Source organism: Vulpes lagopus, chromosome 1, assembly GCF_018345385.1.
Source record: "Vulpes lagopus strain Blue_001 chromosome 1, ASM1834538v1, whole genome shotgun sequence".
NCBI classification, from domain to species: domain Eukaryota; kingdom Metazoa; phylum Chordata; class Mammalia; order Carnivora; family Canidae; genus Vulpes; species Vulpes lagopus.
The window spans coordinates 129,169,601-129,193,000 of record NC_054824.1 but is presented as its reverse complement, the minus strand read 5'-3'; the positions used below and the strand labels follow the sequence as shown (position 1 = coordinate 129,193,000).

Sequence of the window (23,400 nt, the reverse complement as noted above, 5' to 3'; positions counted from 1 at the left end):
CTTTCACACCACTGAAGCTGCCCCTGGAAATTCTTTCTTCATCTTAAATCCATATCACACCAGTCCCTACTTAACCTTTTCCATGAGTGAAGACCACTACCAATACAACCAAAGAAAACATTGCTAATTTCTACCAGAAGGCACTCTGCCCCATTCCTGAAAGGAGACAGATGTCTTCCTTTAAGTGGAAATTCTAAACCAAATTTTATAGAGAAACTTTCTTATCTATGGCAGGTATGCTCTACATTCCTATGAACGATATTCATCTTCAGGTTCTTTTGGGAATTAACCTTGGAACCTATCAAGAATATTTTTTCCAAGAGTGAAATGATTACAAATTCTACAAAACTCTCTTATAAACCAACTCTAGATGTAATCCTTCCATGAGTTGGAGCCTCTCTGTGTCATTTGTCTTTTGGGTCATCCCCACCTCTGGACTCTTAACTGTTTCTGTATATTCCCAAATAAAATTTAATTTACCAACCAATCACACCATCCAGACCCTTTCACAAGATCCTTAGAACTCATATCACGTCCACAAAATCCCAAGAATCCTTAAACTCTCCTCTGAATGATTACTTCCATCCTTTTCTAATCAAAGGCTGGCAATCTTCTGAGAGTACTGTTTTCCCAGCCACCCTCTATACTGGGAACTGGGTTCTGCTCCCCAACCTGATCCAGAACTTCATATTATTGAAGGCAGGTAGCTTTCTACTACCTCTTTACTGTCACTCCCACAATCTTAAAACCCACCACTTTAAAGGATGTCTCTAGTCTTTATCACCTGCTGCCCCTTTATGTGGCAGCTGTCTACTGTTATCCTGGATGTGCCACCTCCTTCACTCCACCCTACTATTTTCTCACTGTCTGTCATCATATGATGTCCTTACTTCCCTCCTTACTGGACTTAGGTTGCCCATCCCTGTATTCACATTAGCACATATACCAGCAGTCCTTGCGTCCATCTCTCCTTCCATTATACTTGCCTGGTAAAGCCCTGGCTCTGGTTAAGCCCAACACTCTTCCACCTCGTCCCTGTACTTGAGTGACTAAATCTGGTTGTAGAAAACTGCACAATCACACTGGCTACTGATAAACCATATTGGCTATTAGTCAACCCCACTAAATTTCCCTGGTAGGTATACTATCCTACCCTCCAGGTTAGCTATCTCACACTTTCTCTCTCAAATGCCTCCTTCTCCAAAACCTCCCTCCTCACTGTCCACTGATGGCCTTTCTTTGTAGTTCATTGAGAATAGAAGCAATCAGAAGATAAAATCTTCATCTTGCCACTACCAATTCTAGTGCCACTTACCTCCAAGTCTACCCATATATTTTATCTTCCCTCCTATTATTGTTTCTGCTCCAATCTAAGGCCTATTTCTCGTTCCCTCTTGCATGCCCACGCTCTTGCCTGTATTTCTGGACATGAAAATACAACCAAACTACCAAACAAAACCTTCTCTTGATGCTGCATCCTCTAGCTATCTTTTTTTTTTAATGACAAAAGTGCTCAGAAGCACTGCCTTCCTCTTGCATCTGTTTTCTTAGATTTTAGTCTCTCTGGAGGAATCCCCTACCTGTTCCCTGAATCAACACTTGTCAAGGCCACCGCCAGCCTCCATGTTGCCAAATCCTATGGTCAATATTCAGTTGTCCATCGGTCTTTTTTAAGCACTATTTGCCATGACTTCCAAAATATCATATCTTTCCTCCTATCTCTGACAATTCCTTTCCTTGCTGGTTTTTCTTTTTGTATTCTAGGGCTCAATCCCAGGACCCCTTATCTTCCACGCCCATACCTTCTGCCTAAAGGGTTTCATTTTGTTCTAGGATTTTAAATATCTCTAGACTAATAACTCTAAAATTTGCATATGCAGCCTCATTTAGCCAGCAGCCTATCACACACTTCCACTTTGAAATTCTGTAGGCCTCTCAAAGTTAAATCCAAAACAGAACTAATGGTTTCTCTTCTCGACCTCCAAACTGCTCTTGCCTGGTCTTCCCTACTTCAGCAAATTTCATGACCTTCCATCTACTTACTCAGACTAAAAATCTGGCAGTCATCCTTAATTATTTACTTTTTCACCTACCAATATTCAGTCTATCTGAAAATTTTATTGGCTGTGCCCATACAATAGATCCCAAACTTGGCCATATCTTAATGCTTCCACCTTCATCCAAGCCTCCATCAACTCTTGCCTTGACTGTTATAATGGCTTCCTGACAGCTCCCCTGCTTCCAGAGTGCTCCTCTATAGTGTATTCTTCATATAATAGCCAGAGTGATCTTTGTAAGATGTAAATTAGTCCATGCTCCTCATTTGCTCAAAACCTCCAGTGGCTTCTTACTATTCTTATAACAGAAAGCACAACCCTATACCAGTCCATAAGGCGCACTATGTTCTGGATTTTGTTATGCCTCTGACTTCTGTTCAAGTCACCCCAGCATTTTGCCCATTTTGAACTCTTGGCCAACCTCTGGGACTTTCTACTCACCTGGCCCACTGTGTGAGAGGCTCATTCTGCAGATATTTGCATGGTTTGCAGAAGACATCTGTAGGCAGGAAACCATTCTACTTAAACTAGTCTCCTCCCTATCAATCCCTGCTTTATTTTTCTTTATAGCATTCATTTCTACTTGAAAATATAGTATATATTTCTTTATTCATTTACAAAAATGGGGACTTTTCCTTTTTTGTTCACCAATATATTCTCAGAACCTAGAACACATAAGACATACAATAAATGCTTGAAGCATATTTATCCAATTAACGATTGTGTGGAATATACATGCCTGTGAGAGCAGGTACACACACACACACACACACACACACACACACACACTCCTATCCATTTATTCCTGTGGTGAAGTTTGGTACCTGTATTTCAATTTTTACTTACAAATGTAAACAAAAACAGACTTCCGGAGTTAAAACTTCTAGTGCTTTAGATGACTGTCATCTCAGATGCTACAAAGAAAATTGGAATGTACTCTTTTGCTTCCATTTCTTGCTTTGGTGTCAATCTATATGTAAAATAAAATCCATTATAATGCTTTGGAGGCATTACTGTGCTTCCTAGGCCCAACAGAGGAGACAAGCTGATTGACCAGCTCTTAGGACTCCTGTTTCCCATTTCATCACATATACCTGCAACTGTGCTTCCCCCAAATACATGCACAGAACTTACATGACATGCATAGGCTAAACTTGATTTCCTAAAGCAAACTCTTACTATAGTGATCACTGTTATTTCCATGGGGAGAGAGCTGACTCAACCACTACTAGGTTCTTGGATCATTATAAAAAAGGGCTCTAACCAGAGATATCACACAAGGTAGTCTCCAGAACTGTTTATTTATAGACCATAACTTCATTCTTAAAACACAAAAATACCAAAACCCGGAAATGTGTCCCCTAACTTTGTGGTAAAACTGTTTTGATAAACATACTTGCTTTTTTTCTTATGGTTGATTTAGTTTTACTCTGATTCATTCCAAAAAATAAAAAAGAAAAGAAAAGAAAAGATGGAGGGGAAGAGAAGAAAAAGAAAAATAATTGAGGTGGCACATTTACCACTGATTTACTGCTTCTCAGACTATGTTAGATAGTCCCTGTTCTTAATTCATCTGTGTGTTAAACTCAAGAACAAAGACATCTTATAAACACTATTAAATGTGCAAAACAGCAAAGGAATTTAAGTTTTAAATGTCTCAAATATATTTTTACAGGAAAACACAGTACAAATTTTGTCAGCCGATATGATCCTCGATTTAATAGCTGGATACAACTTCCACCCATGCAAGAAAGGTAAGTGTTTATTTCTTATGTCTGAACATTTGTGGCTGCTTTACAGGAAGCATGGATGCTGAATGGTTTTCTGTGGTAAATTATGCTAAATGGAGCCAATGAAAGACACATGAGTCAAAATGCAAAATTTGACCTGGCCAATTTAGAATAACTACTTTATTAACTCAATGGAGAAAAATAATCAAATAAGTCAATTATTGGTCCTAAAGGAGGAAGAAAAAAAATGTATGACTTGTCTTCTCTTACCACATTGCTTTGGTTTTTTTGGCAAGTGGACCTAAAACCTCACCGCCTATCCCTCTTTTTTCAGTGATAGTATATTTTAATCCTATCACTGAAATATAAAACACCATTCTTAGGATAATATCCATTTTGATGTAGAAATTGCGGTATTAAGTGCTCCAAGTCTCGCTAACTCAAATAATTTACGTTTGCCCTCTCAACTATCCTCCCATCATACATTGAAGAACAGATCATTTGTTCGCTTTAAAAAAATAGTTTTGCAAGATGTCATCTTATCTTTTATGTATTTGGTGTTTATCTCAAAGTCTCCTAGCGGCCAAGGGACAAGTGGCTATTACATTTATACATATTTTGCTGCTCCTGCTCTTACCCATGTGAGGCCACATCTTAAAAGCATGTGCGAATTCCTATGCTGAATTTTGAGCACTCGATTCTTTTTGAATAATACTTTAGGGTGGCTCAGTCGGTTGAGCATTTGCCTTCAGCTCAGGTCATGATCCCAGGTCCTGATAGGGAGCCCTGCAAGGGGTGGGGAGCCTGCTTCTCCCTCCGCCTTTCCCCCTGCTTATGCTCTCTCACACTCTCTCTGTCAAATAAATAAATAAAATCTTTAAAAAAATAATAATAGTACTTCAACACCCTCTTGATGAAAGTACCCACCATGATAACAATAAGCTGCAACCTATTTCTTCTTCTCAACTGAATTATTTAAGAAATAATTTTCTTTCCTGTTTCCCTCAGGACTCTTCACCTTAACGTCTCTTTTATAAACATTCACTAAGATTACACTGGGATCAACTTAGATCCTTAATCATAAATTCCAAGTTAAAAGGAAGTTTTCAGATACTATCCTTGATTCAAAAATGTGCGTTGCTGCAGCAAGACAGTTTGAACAATGTTAGGAGAAAACTCCATATCCAACACTCTGTTCCCTCTAAATAAATTAAAACTCTCTTTCAAGAGCCTAAAAGCTATACATTGGAAATGATGAGACACAGTATAAGAACCACAGACACTTTTAGGAAAAGGTGTAGTTCAAAAATACCTCGGGAAATTATTCTAGTTAGTGTCCTGACCAACTTCTCTGTCCCTGTCGTGTGCATACATGTGTGCATGGGAGCCTCGCAAAGCCTTCCTCCAGTGTGCCTGGTGTCTCTCCCTCGGGGGTTATTTCTTGATCCTCTTATTGTGGCTGCATCACTTTACCGTTTAATCAAAACCATTCCAAAAAGTTTTATTTAAAAAAATATTTTTCAAATAAATATCAGTAATATGTTTGAAATGACAGCATCTCATCACCATGGTCCCCTTTGCTGGGGGCTGCACACCACGATAATTAACCTTCACGCCTTCGGTTTGGGAAGCATAACTCACGTCGCGGTCAATTATCTCACTGTAGAGCCCCTAAGGATGAGAAGTATTGCTGCAAAACCTAATTAGTAATTTTTTTAAATGTGTATTGTTTACTTGATATTCTATAATGACTTCCTCTGAGGCACTATGGCCTATCATGGCAGGGTCCTACTTAGACAATTTTTAGCAGCTCATTGACCTGATAAAAAGACCTGCCATGGTCTGTCGGCGCCCGGCAGCCACCGTTGACAGGATGGACTGTTTAACGTTTCTTTCTAAGTCATTATGGTATATCATGTCAGGTCCCTAGTAAGAGAAGTTTTTTTTTAGATTTAGAACAATCAACTCGATAGACCAAATAAAGAGCTCCTTACAGAGCTGAGTGGGAAAAGGCAGATCTCACAAATGCCCAGTCAATCTTCTAGCTCCAGATCTCCTATGGGTTGGTTGACCCAGGCAGCAATCCATAACTTAAAGTGAAATTTTTCTGTCATTGCCAAGCCTCCATTCTAAGTAGCATTCTAAGTTACTGGCGTGGCTTAATTGGTGATTAAACAAAGAAGAAAAAAAAAGTAAAAGAAAATATTGAGACATCCTTCAGATCTGAAAAGAAGTTTCTTGAAACATTTAAATGAGTTAATTTTGCATTGCATGCATCATGAATTAGACTCACCAGAAGTTCCCCAACCTCCCTCCTTCCATGAGTTGCTACCAAACTGCTAAGAAGTGATTATGCTGAGAAATTACCAAACTGAGAATAATAGAAACATGTTGAAAACCACCTCTGGGGTAACCCACTCCTAGAGCTGGCTGGACAGACTCCTAACATCTTTTACCTAATCAGAGCTTCCAAAGGAGCGCTCTAATATAAATGCAGGATACTCCCTGCAACACACAGGCACACACACAGCTCAACAGGGGAATGGATACACTACTCCTAGGTTTACTCAGCTAACTCATGGATTACATCCCTGCTACCTATGAAATGGTTGCAGGAAAACATACATTTAAATGTAATGCTACTGAGTTGTTTTGGTCTCAGATGTAGGATTTGATTCTTCAGTGAAACAAAGAGGTTAAAAAATTGAAACTAGGATCAATAGAAATGATTTGATAACTTTATACTTTTTTCCAGTAAAAATCGATATTTTAGGTATTGTTCATATGGAGATCTTACCTCCTAGCCAGTCAAGAAAAAAAAAAAAGATGAAAAAGAAAAGGCAGTTTGGAGAGCACCAATAACAAAGTTCATATTTCACAGAGTAACAGAAATGCTAGAAGCAAATACATTAAAAAAATTGTTTCCAAATCTAAATATTTTGTTTCTAGAAGCCTTACACGAAACAACATAAGCAATGTAAGACGTAAGACAATTTTCTGTTTGAAAAAAATCTGTTACCATTTTTAACCTGAGGTTGAAAGTCAAGAATTCAAGCTGATCTAAGGCTATAGTAATTCAATCTCATGCTTTAGGATATAAACTGACCATCTTAAGGGTCAGAAAGAACTAGTAAAGACCTGTACAATATGCAGCGTTCAAAGTATGTTTGTAGAAGTTGCTGGTAGTCTCTTTAAACTTACTGCAATGCATTGACTATTGCCTCTGGCTTTGGGGGAGGAGGTGCTGGAGGAGGGATGGATGAACAATTTGAAATAGAAATAGCACAATCCCATTTAAAAATCTTCTGTAATCTTGAACTTACTTTTCAAACAAAACAAAACAAAACAAAAAAACCCAAACAGCCTAATCCTGTGTGTTCTTCATGTGGGGAGGAGGGGCTGAGAGCACTCCCAGGAGAGACCTGGTATGGTAAAATTCAGCCTGGAGCAAATATTCACAGATGCTGACAGACCATTAACTATCCATTGTTCCTATGATGCATTTCATGAATTCTTACTTTGGGCTAGCAAGGGAATAAGTCATAGGCTCAGAATCTTCACTATTGGAATTTCTACATAAAAATGCACTTTTAGTCAGGAAATGAAACCTGCTGATTTTTTCCCCCATTTAGATCCTAACAGTGACACTGTGTGGATAAAGCTAGGAGTACACACGAAGCATCAAATTAAGAAAATATTGGCTAAAACAAGAGCAAATTCTGACAGGCTCACTTAAGGTCAGGAAGAAAGGAAGGAGCCAGGACAGAAAAAGTGAGAGAACTGAAATTTAGTCTAGATGAAAGGAGTTCACACTACGGTGAGGAGATCTTGCTCTTATTCGCCATTATCTAAACTTATTTAATGGAGGGTTTTCGCACTTGTCATGACTAACAGGCATTTTCTCTTCTAGACCAGTATATAGCGCAGAGAACTCAACACCTTACAGCCCACATAGTTCAAATTATTTAAAGATGGCCCAGTAGTAAAATTATTTCAGAGGCTCTATGACTTGTTATAGACTCATCGTATAGAAAAAGGGTACTGATGTACTCTTGTGTCCATGGTGCAAAGAAATATCTGTTACTCCAATCTATTCTTGTAGACAGATCAGTCTTTTCAATAAAACATTTTAACTGGGCAGCCCAGGAGGCTCAGAGGTTTAGCACCACCTTCAGCCCAGGGTGTGATCCTGGAGACCTGGGATCGGGTCCCACGTCGGGCTCTCTGCATGGAGCCTGCGTCTGTCTCTGCCATTCTCTCTCTCTCTCTCTCTCTCTCTCTCTCTATCTATCTATCTCTCTCTCCCTCTCTGTGTCTCTCATGGATAAATAAATAAATTCTTTTTTAAAATATTTTAACTGAGAGGGTAAAAATCCTTGTAAGACAACCGTGACCTATCACATTCAATGAGAGAACTGAAATCTGGTTAGAGAAATAGAAGGAAGTAATGGACATCTGTGGGCATTTAATTTTGTGACTGTTTTTAACCTAATAGTACATTTAAACGAGTTTTTACTTCTCTGTAACAGAAAATCTCAAATTTTTTAGATTAATTATTGCTCTGATAATCTGATTAAAAGCTTCTTCCAAATACTTTCTCCAAACCTATTTTCTCCAAAAAATGCACATGTGCAAAGCCTATACATGCAACTTTTTATGGCAATTTTATTACAATGTCAGAGTTTCCTGAACCCCTCAGAAGACCCAGAGGGCGCAGGTTAATAGGCCTTATTTTAGGACATCTGCCACTCCTGCTTTTTATTTTCCTTCCTCCTTTCTCCATCATTGTGTTCTTTACCATCCTTCTGAATTTCCCACAGCACATATTTCTTTCAAAAGCATCAAGAAAATACAGAAAAAACAAAGACAGCCAACATTTTGCTCTAAAATTATCAATGATGCTAACAGTTTCAGGAATACTCAAAAAAACCTGAACCATACAATATCCAGAGAAAGAAATCAGTATCCTCAAGGGATATCTGTACTCCCACGTTCACTGCAGCATTATTCACAATAGCCAAAATATAGAAACAATCTGCCTACCAACAGATGAATAGATAAAGAAAATGTGATATATATGTACAATGGAATCTTATTTACGGCTAAATCCTGCCATTTGTGACAACATGGATGAAATTGAAGGCTATTTTGCAAAGTAACAGATGCCAAACAGAGAAAGATAGATACTGCATGGTATCACTTATATGTGGGATCTAAGAAAAAAAATGAAGAAGCAAAAAAAGAAGTCAAACTTACAGAAACAAAATGAATGGTGGTTGCTAGGGGCTAGAGGATGAAGGAAATGAGAGGTTGGTGAAAACACAGACACGTTCAGTTACACAATGAAAAAGTTCTGAATATCTAATGTATTAACATGGTGACTATAGTTGATCTATCATTAACATTGTAGCGTATACTTGAAATTTGCTAAGAAAGTAGATCTTGTGTTGTCACCAAAAAAAAAAAAGGTAGCTATGTGAAGTGATGGATGTGTTAATTCACTTGGTTATGCAAATCCTTCCACAATGCATGCATGTATCAAATCATCACAGTGTAACTTTACATATATTACAATTTTATTTGTCAATTATCCCTCAATAAAGCTGGGAAAAATAAAGCAAAACTGAATATATCATCATCTATAACATAGACCATTATCTATATGGTAATAAATCACCTAAACCAACATTAAAGAATTTAACTGTCATTTAAAGTATTACTAGGGGGATCCCTGGGTGGCGCAGCGGTTTGGCACCTGCCTTTGGCCCAGGGCGCGATCCTGGAGACCCGGGATCGAATCCCACATCGGGCTCCCGGTGCATGGAGCCTGCTTCTCCCTCTGCCTGTGTCTCTGCCTCTCTCTCAATCTCTCTCTCTGTTACTATAATAAATAAATAAAAATTAAAAAAAATAGAGTATTACTAGGAAAAGTTTCCTTGCAAACACCCTGATGGCTGATTTTTAAAAACTTTTTTGTCTGGGTAATGTTAACTGAAGATTCCAAAGCATGAACACAAACTGGGACACTATGACAGCACTTTACATATGTATTTGCAAATAATCCTCTAAGGAAGGTATCATTAACATCTCCCTGTTACAGATGAGCAATCCAGGCTGAGAGGGGTTAAGTAACATGTCAAAGGTCACGCGTCCAATAAATCTTGTAGCCAGGCAATCTATCCCAGAGACTAAACTGACAATCAAGATGCTGAATACTGCTTCCCAGAGGTTTTGGCACTTTGTAAACAGAGCTTCAAAAATCTCCTGATAAAAACCTCTAGGACTGGATCTTGCTACTCACATGGCCCAAGAGTCTTGGCACTAAATTTTATGAGAACTATCCATTCGTCAAACAAATTATACTCTCTGAGGGGCTTGGCACTTAACAATTGTACTTATTCAGTATTGGACCACATGTTATCCCCAAAATATATGTGATTCCAGTAGCATCAATGAGAAAAAAGAAGCAAAAGGTCAAGGACTTGCTCAGCATATCAACCTAGTCATCCAAACTCCAAATTTTTGAGTCACCTTTGAACATGTGTTCTCCCTCAGCTCTCATGTCTTGCTGGCTCCCAGGTCTTATGTCTTGCTCTAAAACATTTTTTGCATCTGCCCTTGTATGTCTTCCATAAAACTCTAATTCAGGCCCTCGATATCTCACTCCTGTTTTATGGTGTACCTCAGAATTGGTCTCCCTGTTTCCAGGCCTTTCAACACAGCTGGTGTCTTTGGCCTTTGAAGGCTTACTGGGAAAATTGAATAAAGTGCCTCTCTTGAATAGAGACTGAAAAATATCCTGTAGCTTTGTAAGAAGCAATACCAAAAGCCATATCAATGAAATTCCTACAATAGGCTATGTAAGAGCAAAACTTCAACACTAAATGCAGTTCACAAAAGTTTCTCTATTTGCAGTAATACTGGGAATGAAAAAAATGATAATTGAAGAAAAAATTTGATGATGTAGTTCTCTTATAAATTGGGAACAATGACCCTTGAAGGACCATGAAAAAAGTGAATGTCAAGATAATTTATTATTGTTACATTATCTACCTCATTTTTCACTTTGTCTTACTGAGCTGTGATATCCTTACAAGGTACCAAATATCCCAAACATTAGTGAACACTTTACCGGTGTATAAGAAAGCAAGAGAAAAGGAGCTGCATCAGAGTTGGTGAAATTTCTCCTCTACTGTTACTTTAATAACAAAATGTTAGCCAGAGTGGGCAATGCATATGATTACTGTAAAGGTCTCGGATTCAGAAGGGGACTGTGTGTAATTTCCAAATTTCTGCTAGCCTTTTCTAAAGCAGGATGTACCTCCTTTGCCTGACTGAGCTCCTTTTGTGATTTACGGTGGGTTGTTGTTTTCATTGTAGAAGAGCCAGTTTCTATGCATGTCGGTTGGACAAACATTTATACGTTATTGGTGGAAGGAACGAAACCGGCTATTTGTCCAGCGTGGAGTGCTATAACCTAGAAACAAATGAATGGCGTTATGTGTCCTCTTTGCCACAGCCCCTGGCAGCTCATGCAGGAGCAGTGCACAATGGGAAAATATACATTTCAGGCAAGTCATTCCTCCACTTTCTGTTACAAAGTTCAGTTCCAAGGCACTTTCTTGACTTGTATGTATATGTTTAATTCACAGGGGGTGTACACAATGGAGAATATGTCCCGTGGCTATATTGCTATGACCCTGTAATGGATGTCTGGGCTCGAAAACAAGATATGAACACAAAACGCGCCATCCACACTTTGGCTGTAATGAATGATCGCTTGTATGCAATTGGAGGAAATCATTTGAAAGGTCTTTTTTTTTTTTTTTAATCACAATATCATTTGCATCTCCTGTTTCTTTGCTAAGGGGGTTTCTTGTTAGATAATCATAGTTAACCAAGTAAAAAACATGTTGACCAAATAAAATCTACTCTGTGTAAATTAGCTGTACCCTTGGGCAGGCATTTATTTTGGCTCCTCTGCAGAGAGGATTATTTTTAAGTTACCACACACATTAAAGAAATGAATAATGATGTCAACAGAAAGTAAGAAACGAGAGCATTAATAACGGAAAAGCACAAACAATTTGTTGTAACAATGAATTCAGTAAAATAAATTATTCCTTATCACCAAAGTTATAGTAATAAATTTTTTCCAGAAAATTGTTTTTTGTGGTAATCATAAAGAACTTCAGTCATAGCTGCATAAGGAAGCTGATACGTGATTTTTCTTAACAAAAACATGTCATGGAATTTCATGTCTAAATTGAGAATAAATTCTTCTGCGAGTTGAGTATCAAACCTTCTGTGATTCTCAACTTCCTTCCATTTGCTTTACTAATAACAAACATTTAAAACAAGGTATTTTTAGGGTTTTGTTTGGGCTCCTTTCCTTCTCCATATACATCTATGACTACAACTTTCTGCAATTTATGCACACGTGTGTAACCAGGATATGCATGTATGTCACACTGAGTGTAACAGGGAAACAGAGATCTCTGGTGCTGAGAGGAGTCCCAAACTGCTTTGGGCCTCAGTGTCCTCACCTGAAAATGACAACACTGGTCGAGCTGATCTCTAAAATCTCCTCCAGCTTTGACCTTTCACGATCCTTGAAATTGAACCCCATGAGAAGCAGGCCATCCATGTGTGGTAGCTAAGGCCCATCTGTGCATTTACTTTTCCACAATATACCCATCTAAACACTGGGTTAGGTGTAGACATTCCTTTCTGGGCTTTCTCATACATGTGTCCCCCTAACATACTAAAGACCACACAGGTGTCATCATTAAATGTAAATATTTCCAAGTTCATATTTAGTCAGAAAGGTCAGTATCCTCATCTGTGCTGCTCACCTTTGTGCTCTCTTCAGTGGGAGGTTATCTTTGCTGCTGTCACTCTTTTTTTTTTCTTCTCCTTCTTTCTCACTGGTGTTCCTTCATCTCAATCCATACACCCTGCCTTTATAGCAAAATATTCATATAAAGTATTAACTTTGTAGCTTTCCTCATTCAAATGTGATTTCCTTTGCATATAATGACTAAACATTCTAGAAACTTCTAATGTTTGAGGTTATACTTGAACAGAAAGACTTGGGGAATGACAACCTAAATGAGAAATAACAGTGAGGTTGGTTCAGGGAGACATCATGACTTAGAGGGAAAGTGTGGGTCTGGATCCCAGTTATGCACTTGTGTGGTCTTACCAAGACTCTCAACCTCATGTCTATGTCTATAAAAGAGGGATAATTATCCTTTCCTTGGTAATTTTTGTGAGGCTTACAGTCAACATATATATGAACTAGGCACAGAGAAGGCATGCATATCCTCCTACGATGCCACTATAGGGCTTCAGAACTAGGAATTTGCTCCAATCCTCAAGTATGTATATTATCATTGATAACCTTAATGGGAAAAGGAATATACCATAGAATTCCAGTAAGCCCTTTGCTCTACTGTCCTCAAAGCTATAGGATTTATTTTATGTAAGAAGTTAGTGGCCTGAAATAATTCATCTACCTCTTCCAGAATGAAAATTGTTCTACTTTTTGTTCTATCTTCTCAATTACCTTGAAGAGTCCAGTAGGTTAAAAAAAAAAAAAAAAAGAGTCCAGTAGGTTGATTAATTTAGTGTATGCATTGTAAGTGTCAGCTAGCAAATATCCATTGTATGCATTTAAATAGAAGAAAAATATTACTAAGGATTTGGTCTGATCGGTGACCATGAAGCTCTCCCCCTATGGATTTTTGACTTCCTAAATTAAAAGCAGAGCCCCAGTGGAGTCCTCGAACTTAAGTTGTTCTCTGCAACCTACTTACTGCCCCAGCCACTGATAAACTTCATCAGAAGTGGGAGGAGCAACCCTTAGCAGAAGTTAGCCCTCTACCCTACCTCAATCCTTAGTGGATATTGGAAATCATGCACATTGTGGCTTATAAATATAAGCTGCTAAAAAGGTAAAAGATGCTGAACACCACATTTTTAGTTAACTAAAACATTTTGACAGTTAAATATTCATTTAGGAAAAGCAATACAGTTTAGTCTGTAAGAATATGAGCTCCAAAAAAAAAAAAAAAAAAAAAAAAGAATATGAGCTCCAAAGCCTGTTTGCCTGAGTTTAAACCTCAGTCTGTATACTCGCTGGCTGTATGACTTCTTCAAGTCACTACTTTTCTCTGCAACTCAGTTGTTTCATCTGTAAAATGAACATAATGGCATAACTATCCCATAGTGTGGTTGAGGGGAATTAAGTGAATTCATCTACAGAAAGTACTTGGAAGACAACTAGCTTATTGTAAGCATTCTATAAAATGCTTGCTTTTAATTATTATAAACCTTTTTAATAAGGTTTTGATAAACACTTTTAAATAAGATCTACCCCCATATAATCAATGTTTACCAATGACTTGAGTCAGACATTCTTGCTTCGAATTAATTGGAAATATCCAGAATTTGTTTGTTTGTTTGTTTGTTTGTTTGTTTTAGGTCTCTGTAACATGTCTCCCAATTTCACTAGTGAATTTATACTTTTGTGTCTTTAAAGACACAATTATCTGTTTCTTGGCTCTAGAGCATTTTTAAAACGAAGCCCAAACCTTGAATCAGGACCCCAAGAGTTTATCCTTGTGTGGTTCCATCTTGCTGTGTCATTTAGGTTTCTCCCACCTTGATGTAATGCTTGTGGAATGCTATGACCCAAAAGGTGACCAGTGGAATATTCTCCAAACTCCCATTTTGGAGGGTCGAAGTGGTCCTGGTTGCGCAGCGCTTGATGACAGCATCTACCTTGTGGGAGGCTACAGCTGGAGTATGGTATGTGTCCACGTTTACCTTCCCCTCCTGCTTCCTGATTTGTTCTTACTATGCATTACCATCCATACACAAACCTCTTAAGAGTATCATGTTTGTATGCAAGCAGTAAGTTACTTTCGGTAATAAGAAAGAATCAGTATGGTTCCTGTCGAGCTGGCTTCCTATCTGATCAACTGTGTCCCAAAATATGGTCTATCTCTTCACTCTTATCCCCATACTTTTGTGATTCTGCTTTTCCAACTAAAAGTGAGACTAAAGGGGTTTTACAAATGTTCTGTTGAAATTGTTTGCTTAGTTTGTTGAATTGTTTGAATCGTCTGAAAAGTTTCTGACCCGTAAGGCATGAAAACAAAAAATTGTTGAATATCCACAGATTCTCTTTAGAATATATAATTTGCCATTGCTTTTCACTTTGCCCAAATTTTATCGTGAAAATTTCCAAGCTCACACAAAAAGAGTACAGGGGACTCTTGTTAACCCAGCCGCCATCTGTCCACCTTTTTAAAAATTTTGGCTGAAGTAATTTGAAGCAAATTCTAGACATCATATTATTTCACCCTAAGTGCTTCAGTATTTATCTTTAAAAAATTATTTGTGTATGTAAACATACTATCATCATATCCAACAAAATTAACAATAACTCCTTCATATCTAATCTATATTCAGAATTCAGATTTTTTCCTATTGAAATGTATATTTCAAGTTGATATGTTCAAGGCAGGATCCAATAGTCTCACTTGTATTTGGCTATTACATCTCATCCGTCTCTTGCAATCTGGAAAATTACCCCACTCCACTTCTTCTTCCATTAACTTGTAGAAAAAACAAAACAAAAATAAAACAGGGTCAATTATCATACAGAATAGCTGGCATTCTGGAATTGGTTAATAATTTCTTTGCAATGTCATCTAAAATAGTCTCTGTATTTCCTATAAAATGGAAACTTGGACTTAAGGACTTAATAATTAAGCTCAGCTTTTTTCTTTTTAAAATTTCTTTTCTTCTTTATTTTTTTCTCTTTCATCAAGAACATCTGAGGAGGTGGCTGTGTAGTTCAAATTACATCACATTAGGACACATGTAGGGCCTCATGGTCTGCATAATTCATTTTATATATGATGACTGTTTTATATTATCTTATTTATGTGTTGGTTTTATAAGATTTATGTGGGGTTTATTTCTTTTGCATCAAACAAGGTTATTGTGTAAATTTGGGGGGGAGAGTTTTTTTATATAAATTTATTTTTTATTGGTGTTCAATTTGCCAACATATAGAATAACACCCAGTGCTCATCCCATCAAGTGCCCCTCTCGGTGCCTGTCACCCAGTCACCCCCACCCCCTGCCCACCTCCCCTTCCACCACCCCTAGTTCGTTTCCCAGAGTAAGGAGTCTCTCCTGTTCTGTCTCCCTTTCTGATATTTCCCACTCGTTTTTCTCCTTTCCCCTTTATTCCGGAGGGGAGTTTTAAAAGGGTATTAGTTATATGGAGACAAATATATACTGATATATATAACTAGACATATATAACTTGGCATGTTCTTGTTCGCTGGTACATATGACTAGCTGCAAAAGTGTACACATTTGGAACCAGACATGAGGAGTACACTTTCAAAATAGGATGATTAGGTTGGTTGGGATTTTTGGGTTTTGCCTATGATAAAAACCAAACTGCTTTGGTTTTGGAAGGGAAACTAGAGAAGCACTACTTAAAGACTTTTTTTTATTTCTAATGTGGCCACTTGAAAATCAACCAATCAATCAATCAATCAACGTGCAAAGAAGTTGGCAAGCCCTTTTTTTCCAGTTTATTTTAAGCTAGTTTTTAATCCCAGCTCTGATTCTCTACAGTAGTAAAATAAAAATGAGAAAGTGAGGCAACAATCTCAAATCCAATCTCTTGAAATTATTTGAAAATTTAAGATGAATTTTTTTAGTTTAAACCAGCTGGATAAACTCCAATTTTGGTCAATTATTTTAAGGGATTTGCTGATCATCTAGGTGTTGTAGGCATTTAACTTTTATTTATTTTTTTTAAGATTTTATTTATTCATTCATGAGAGACACACACACACACAGAGACAGAGAGAGAGAGAGAGAGAGAGATAGGCAGAGACATAGGCAGAGGGAGAAGCAAGCTCCATGCAGGGAGCCCAATGCGGGACTCAATCCTGGGACTCCAGGATCATGCTCTGAGCTGGAGGCAGACGCTTAACCACTGAGCCACTCAGGCATCCCGACTTTTATTATTAATCATACACACACACACACACACACACTATACACACACATGCAGCAGAAGTTGAAATCTTCTGAATCCCAAATTTTCCCTTAGGATAAAACAGTTTAAAGTCCACTGTTTCATTTGGAACTTTTTAGCAAGAGCAGAGAATTAATATTTTATTTCCAACGTAAATGTAATCAATAAGATTGTCATTGCACTTCTCTGGACATCCTTCCCTAAATGCCCCCTACTCTGCCATTACAGGGGGCCTACAAGTCATCTACGATATGCTATTGTCCGGAAAAAGGCACCTGGACAGAACTGGAAGGAGATGTAGCAGAACCACTGGCAGGCCCAGCCTGTGCAACAGTTATCCTGCCTGCCTGTGTACCTTACAATAAATAACACCAGGAAACCCTGGAATGAACAGTATCACATTCTAGGAGACAATGACAGGTGACATCACTATTATACTATGAACAGTGCATCCTAATGGTACAACTGCCGAAACCCACCCTTGGTTTCTAATGATTTACAAGTAACTACACAAGAAAAAGACCTGTTCTTGAACAGATAACTGTGTCTGTAATCGGATCACACCAAACTTCCTGTGGTGACAGACTCTTCCATTTCAGACTGGTTTTAACTTGTCCCAGCTTTACAAAAACTCCTCACGTGGATCTTAACTTTTGAAAGGAGAAAGATAAAATACAGAAGAGTGCCCCCAGAGAGACCTAAGATCAGTATTGTGCATTGTAGTCTACCTGCATGTGATCTATGTTGAAGTTTTGGGGATATTGTGTTAATGAATGATTCAGAATTTGACCCCGCTAAAATACTTACTGCATTACCGAAATTGCCACTTGATTCTATATTCCTAACCTGTGGCTACTTCACAGACTCCATAGGCAACACAGTTCTAGAAAATCACAGAAGATTAAAGAGGAACATATTTGTTTCTGTATACCTTCATTTCATTTACCTTCTGCCCCTCACAGCACCTCCTGGGATCAGAGAAGAGAAAGATGTTGGCTCTCGTAGCAATTGCTTTCTGCCCTGTAGGTTGTAGGCTAGCCAGTTGTAATCTGTGTCCTCAATTTGATACGAAAGATTAAAACAAAATGTATTATGTCACTCTTCACTCCACAGAGGCTCATGTTTTCTCATTTTTTACAGTATATAAAAAAGTAGTGAACACACCTGTCATTTCCTTCAAAAGGTAAGACTGACAAAGTCACTCGTACACTATTGAAGAGATGCTGTTGGATCACACATCTGACCCGAACGTAACCCGTACTGAAACTGGGAGATTGCTTTCAGGAATTCAGGGATGAAAAGAAAGAATCGTTTCTTTTAAGTACAATCCCAGTTGTCTCTCTGTCCCTAAAACATGTCACTTAAAGGAGCCACAGGAGTGAATTATAGCTCTTAACAAATATTTCGCCCTCTTCCTCACCCTTGGCTCTAGGAATGCTCTAGATTTGGCTCTAGAAAAGCACATGACTTACCCCCGATTGTTCTCCAACTCACCATATCTGTCTGTTATCGCCAAAGATGCCTGAGCTCAGTTAGGTGAGCAATTGCTAGCTGTCTTTAGGAGCATGAGGAATTTAGGAGAAGGTCAGGACAGCATGAGATAGTTTTCAGTGCGGCCAGTCAAAAAAGCAAAACCGGAAGGAACATGAATTTTATTTTCAAGCCCTTCAAAGCTGAAACAGCAGCAGTTAGGAGTAAATACTAGCCTAAAATATTTTTTGATCACCCAGAGGTGTTGTTGAACCCCTCAACAAATGTGTCATTCCAAACAACAACCTGGGGAAGGCACAGATTAAAAATGCCTTGGTGATAGGCTTTCACTGCGGAGCATGTCCAGATAGATGGGTGTGTACTGGAATCTAACGCCGTTTCTACAGTAAAGTGCAATCTTTGTTGTTTTTGTATTTATTTGTATGTTCAGATCCAAAGGATCCGTTGTAAAAAATATATATATAAATATATATATATATCTCTATCTATCTCCAGTGCAATCAACTTTCATTTCTTTTTCCTTGAAAACATAACAATATAGAGAAGGAAAGAAAAGTGACAGCACTTTGCGGGGAAAATCCTAGCTGGCATCATGAAGAGAACAAGGTCAGCTTCAGAACCTTTGATCGTCAACTGCTACCATTTCTTCTGAAAGTCACAGTTTATATGAGGATATTCGCTTTCCTTAGACTTGTTCTTTGTTTATTTTTTATTTCTAGCCAAAATAAATAAGAGCATTTATGATAACTATAAGTAAAGCTTTCTGTATTTCAGAAAAGCACACACTATTAGAAGTGAAAAGTGAGTACATAAGTCACAGAGATTGTAAATTTTGTACAGTATTAGAATGTGTAAATGAAGCTTGCTTGGAAGGGGAAAACTTTAAATAAAAACTTTATGTACTAATTCAATTGCCTCATATTCCTACTTATAAGGCATATGTATGAATCTCTACGGTGGATTGTTCAAAGGTTTACAATATGTAAGTGCCTAACTATTGTTATTCTGCTGATATGTTTTTCAAGTTTATTTAGCTTCCTGGCAATATGTAAACATATATGGTATGGACAATGCAAAGAAATTATGGAATGCTTCTGAAAAAATAGTGAGTTAAAAATTATCTGTTAGGGGGTGCCTCAGTCAGTGCAGTGTGTGACTATTGATCTTGGGGTAGTGAGTTTAAGCCCCAAGTTGGGTGTAAAGCTGACTTAAAAAAATTATTTTTTTTAAAGTCATGAGGAGAATCTAATTTGTCCACTGCAAGAGTGCTGTAATGAGGTATACATTATCTAAGATCTAGTAACTAAATATTTATGCAGATTATTAGAGGCACCATAGGTGTTAAATGGTACTCGCACACTTGCTAAAGAATAAGTGAATCACCCACTTAACTGGATCAATCATCTTAAAACATAGTATTTGACTGTATTTTCTTCTTAAAAATCTGAAAAGGAAGTGCAGGGTGAGGAAAGAGGCTGTGGGAGATAGTAGAAGAAACTGAAGCATGTAGCTGAAGGTAGAAGTTAGGCAACCTTCTAGGCAAAGAGCTGTGAAGGGCTGGAAGCTATTTCCTAAAGCCTGCAAGCTGGAAATAATTTACTTTAATTCTTCCCAGCAAGTGTGCCTTCACTGATGATTAAACTCATGATGAAAGGATCATATGATCCCTCCGAATATTCCATGAAAACAAGAGTAATGGAGTTTCTGTGTTCTTCTACTGGATGTCCTGCTTTCCATGCTTGCTCTCTGTGGTAGCCTCTGTTACCATCTTCTCCTGAGTCAATCGGCTAGTTGTTGCAGGGCTTCTTCCAAATGCCCTGAGTCCCCAAAATCTCTAGTACTGACCAGATATGGGCAGTCAAGCAAAAACTTGTCTTTTTCCTAATCCCAAGGAACCACCTACTTTAAGTCCATAACTAGACTGGCAAAAACCAGGAGCGTGAGCATAGGAACCAGATTTTTTAGTCAGTGAAGCTGTGTTTCTAGGCTTAAAATTAGTACCTGTATTTGTGCTCCCCTATTAGGGCCAAATGCATATTTTCTCAGCTGCTTGATATTTATATCACCTAACAAATTGTCATCATTATCGACTTTATAAGTAACGAGTATTTATTGAACACATCCCAGAAGGCATCACTATAAATGTCAGAATTCTTATTAAATTTGGTTCTCTAGGTCAAAGTCTTTTTTAAATGAAATAGCAAGTGAGCTAAAATAAGGTTGGAAAAACATCCCAAAGCCAATTAATACACATTGGTGGGTATCTTGATAGACTGAGGTCACATATATGAAGTACCAGGAAGATCATGACTGATCAAGCCTGACTTCCTAGAGGCATCTGATCTAGAGAATGTTGAAACTGTGATAGAAAATGAAATAGCAGGGCATCTGGGTCGTTCAGTCGGTCAAGTGTCTGACTCTTGGTTTCAGCTTAGGTCATGATCTTAGGGTCATGAGAGCAAGCCTTGTGTAGGGTTCCATGCTCAGTGTGGATTCTGCTTAAGGTTCCCTCCCTCTGCCTCTCCTTCCACTCATACTCTCTCTCTAAAATAAATAAATCTTTAAAAATAAAAAAGAAAAGAAAAGAAAATGGCAATGAAAAGAAGCAGAAAGGTCAACATAAAAAGAAACTAAGTAGTATGTTTTCTTTGTGTAGATGTATGCATACAGTTCTGCTCTGGTTGGTACAATAAATACAGGCCAGGGATTGGATGGGGCTCTTGATGGAGGTATTCTACATTTGTTGAGTTTACAGGCTTGGTGTAATGACAAAAGGTTCATTTTTACAGATGAATAAGAAAAATATGCTTTAAAATGCAACACAATGGTATCAGAATAAGAAAGAAGTCTTCTACAAATTGAAGTTTAATTGGCTCATTTTATTCTAGGTTATTGTCTGGCATATATTAAGGACACAGTAAATGCCAATTCTTAACATTAGTATTACCTTAATGCTTTTAGCTCACTAATGATCCTAAAAACAAGATGACTGGAGTGAGTTAACATGTAGAACTGTCCACTCCTCAAGCTAAAAAGAATTATATAACTTCAGGTAAAGTGGTCCTTGATTCTAACCTCCCCTTTCGTTTTTCATTTATTAGGCCGACTCTTCCTCTGAGGCCTTTCAAATCCCCTATGTACGACAAAATGACACATGGAGTTAGGTGGTGGGGGTAAGGGGTAGTGAGGTAAACATTCGGCTGTGGAATGAAGTCATCCTACATTTGGAGAGATGGTGGCTTCTTGCTCCCAATCAAGTCACTCAAATCCAGGATATTTGCGGGGAGGTGGATCTGGGTAGCTCAGTTGGTTAAGCAGCTGCCTTTGGTTCAAGTCATGATTTCATGGGTCATGGGATGGAGCCCTGTATAGAGCAGCCTGCTTCTCCCTTTCCCTCTGCCTGTCACCTCCCCACTTTGTGCTCTCTCACTCTCTCTCTCTCTCTCTCTCTCTCTCTCAAACAAATAAAATCTTTTTAAAAAATCAGGGACATTTGGAAACTGATTGAACTAAATTAGGAAAAAGGAACAAAAGAAATAAGATTTGTTTATTAATCAAAGTTATGTCAACAATATTATAACACCATAACACTCCCACTAATTTAACGCTTGTTATGAATCAGGTATTATGCCGGCATTTTATACATGTTTTCTCATTTACTCTTCTGAACAATTCCATGAGGTAAATATTTGTTCATATATTAAAGGTCAGGACACTTAAGCTCAGAAAGAGTACACTATTTGATAAGGTCAGACAGCTGATAGGTAATGGAGCTAGGAGTCAAACCAAGGCTTTAAGATTAAGTCATCCTCTAACCACCATCTTCTCCTGCCAACAAAGAAACTTCTTAAGTCAACCATTTGAAGTCATGTAGGAACTCTTGGTGAATTATCTGTCTACATTTGCCATCTATGAAGATGTTGTGCTGGAGGGGACAGTGAACAATGAATGATGATGCATCATGGCAAATGCTGTCTTGTTGGTGTAAATTAACTACAGGGATGTGAAGAGTAGGCAAAAGGAACTTGTTCTGTGATCTTCGGAGGTCATGGAGCTTCTCCAACTTGAGTTTTGTCATCTGTATATGGAGTGATGGGATCCCTGGGTGGCGCAGTGGTTTGGCGCCTGCCTTTGGCCCAGGGCGCGATCCTGGAGACCCGGGATCGAATCCCACATCGGGCTCCCGGTGCATGGAGCCTGCTTCTCCCTCCGCCTGTGTCTCTGCCTCTCTCTCTCTCTCTCTCTGTGACTATCATAAATAAATAAAAAATTTAAAAAAAAAAAAACATTCTTTGTATATGGAGTGATAATCTCTTATTCAAAACATCATCATGAAAATCATATGTAAAGAATGTGAAAACACTTTGCATCTTGTGAACTTCAAAGTGAAATATGCAGATCAGCTACCTGGATGCAACGACAAAGTCCAACTTTTCCCTTGGCAGGAAAGTATACCTTAAAATCTGGTCTCAGCCTCACTTCTAGGTGACATTTTTCTTTCCTTCTGTGTTCATTGAGCAATGTGAATTCTTGCTTTTCCACAAACACAGCTATGCTTTTCCATCTTTGCCCTTTTGCTTGTGCATTTTCTCCACAGAGAATGCCATTTCATGCTCAACACTATCTATTAAAATCATGTCCTTCAAGGTCTTGTTCAAACTCCACTGCTTTCATTAAGCCTTCATGATCACAACAGTCTTGTGTGATATTTTTCATCTGACTTACTATGGCTTTCTTACTTTATCTATCTCATACTATCTGTGAGATTTTTATGTCTTACCCTTTTACTAGATTCAGGGTTCCTTGAAGGTAGAGAGAATATATGATGTGCCTTTGAAAAAAAAAAAAACAAAAACAACAACATAATGCCATAAAATATTTATTGAATAAAGGCACTATTTTTTAATTATCAACACGATATAACCAAATTATGGACACTCTGGGAAATACAAGAGGAAAGAGAAAAATACCTTTAGTCCACCATATAGTATAATAACTTTTATCTTCGGGGTCTGAACTCTTATCCATCTTTTTCATTTGACATTTTGCA

General features: G+C 38.0%; 1 protein-coding gene across 2 annotated transcripts in view; it reads left to right on the top strand.

The window, feature by feature from the left end:
* Window positions 1-19,221, top strand: part of KLHL14 (kelch like family member 14) — a 123,198-nt gene extending 103,977 nt beyond the window's left edge. For both annotated transcript variants that reach the window (XM_041758605.1, XM_041758692.1), the window contains exons 5-9: window positions 3,733-3,811; window positions 11,168-11,358; window positions 11,440-11,598; window positions 14,442-14,599; window positions 17,088-19,221. In XM_041758605.1, the coding sequence (XP_041614539.1) occupies window positions 3,733-3,811; window positions 11,168-11,358; window positions 11,440-11,598; window positions 14,442-14,599; window positions 17,088-17,228 (728 nt within the window). In that variant the 3' untranslated portion in view covers window positions 17,229-19,221. The remainder of the gene's footprint in view (window positions 1-3,732; window positions 3,812-11,167; window positions 11,359-11,439; window positions 11,599-14,441; window positions 14,600-17,087) is intronic.
* The last annotated feature ends 4,179 nt before the right edge of the window (window positions 19,222-23,400 follow it).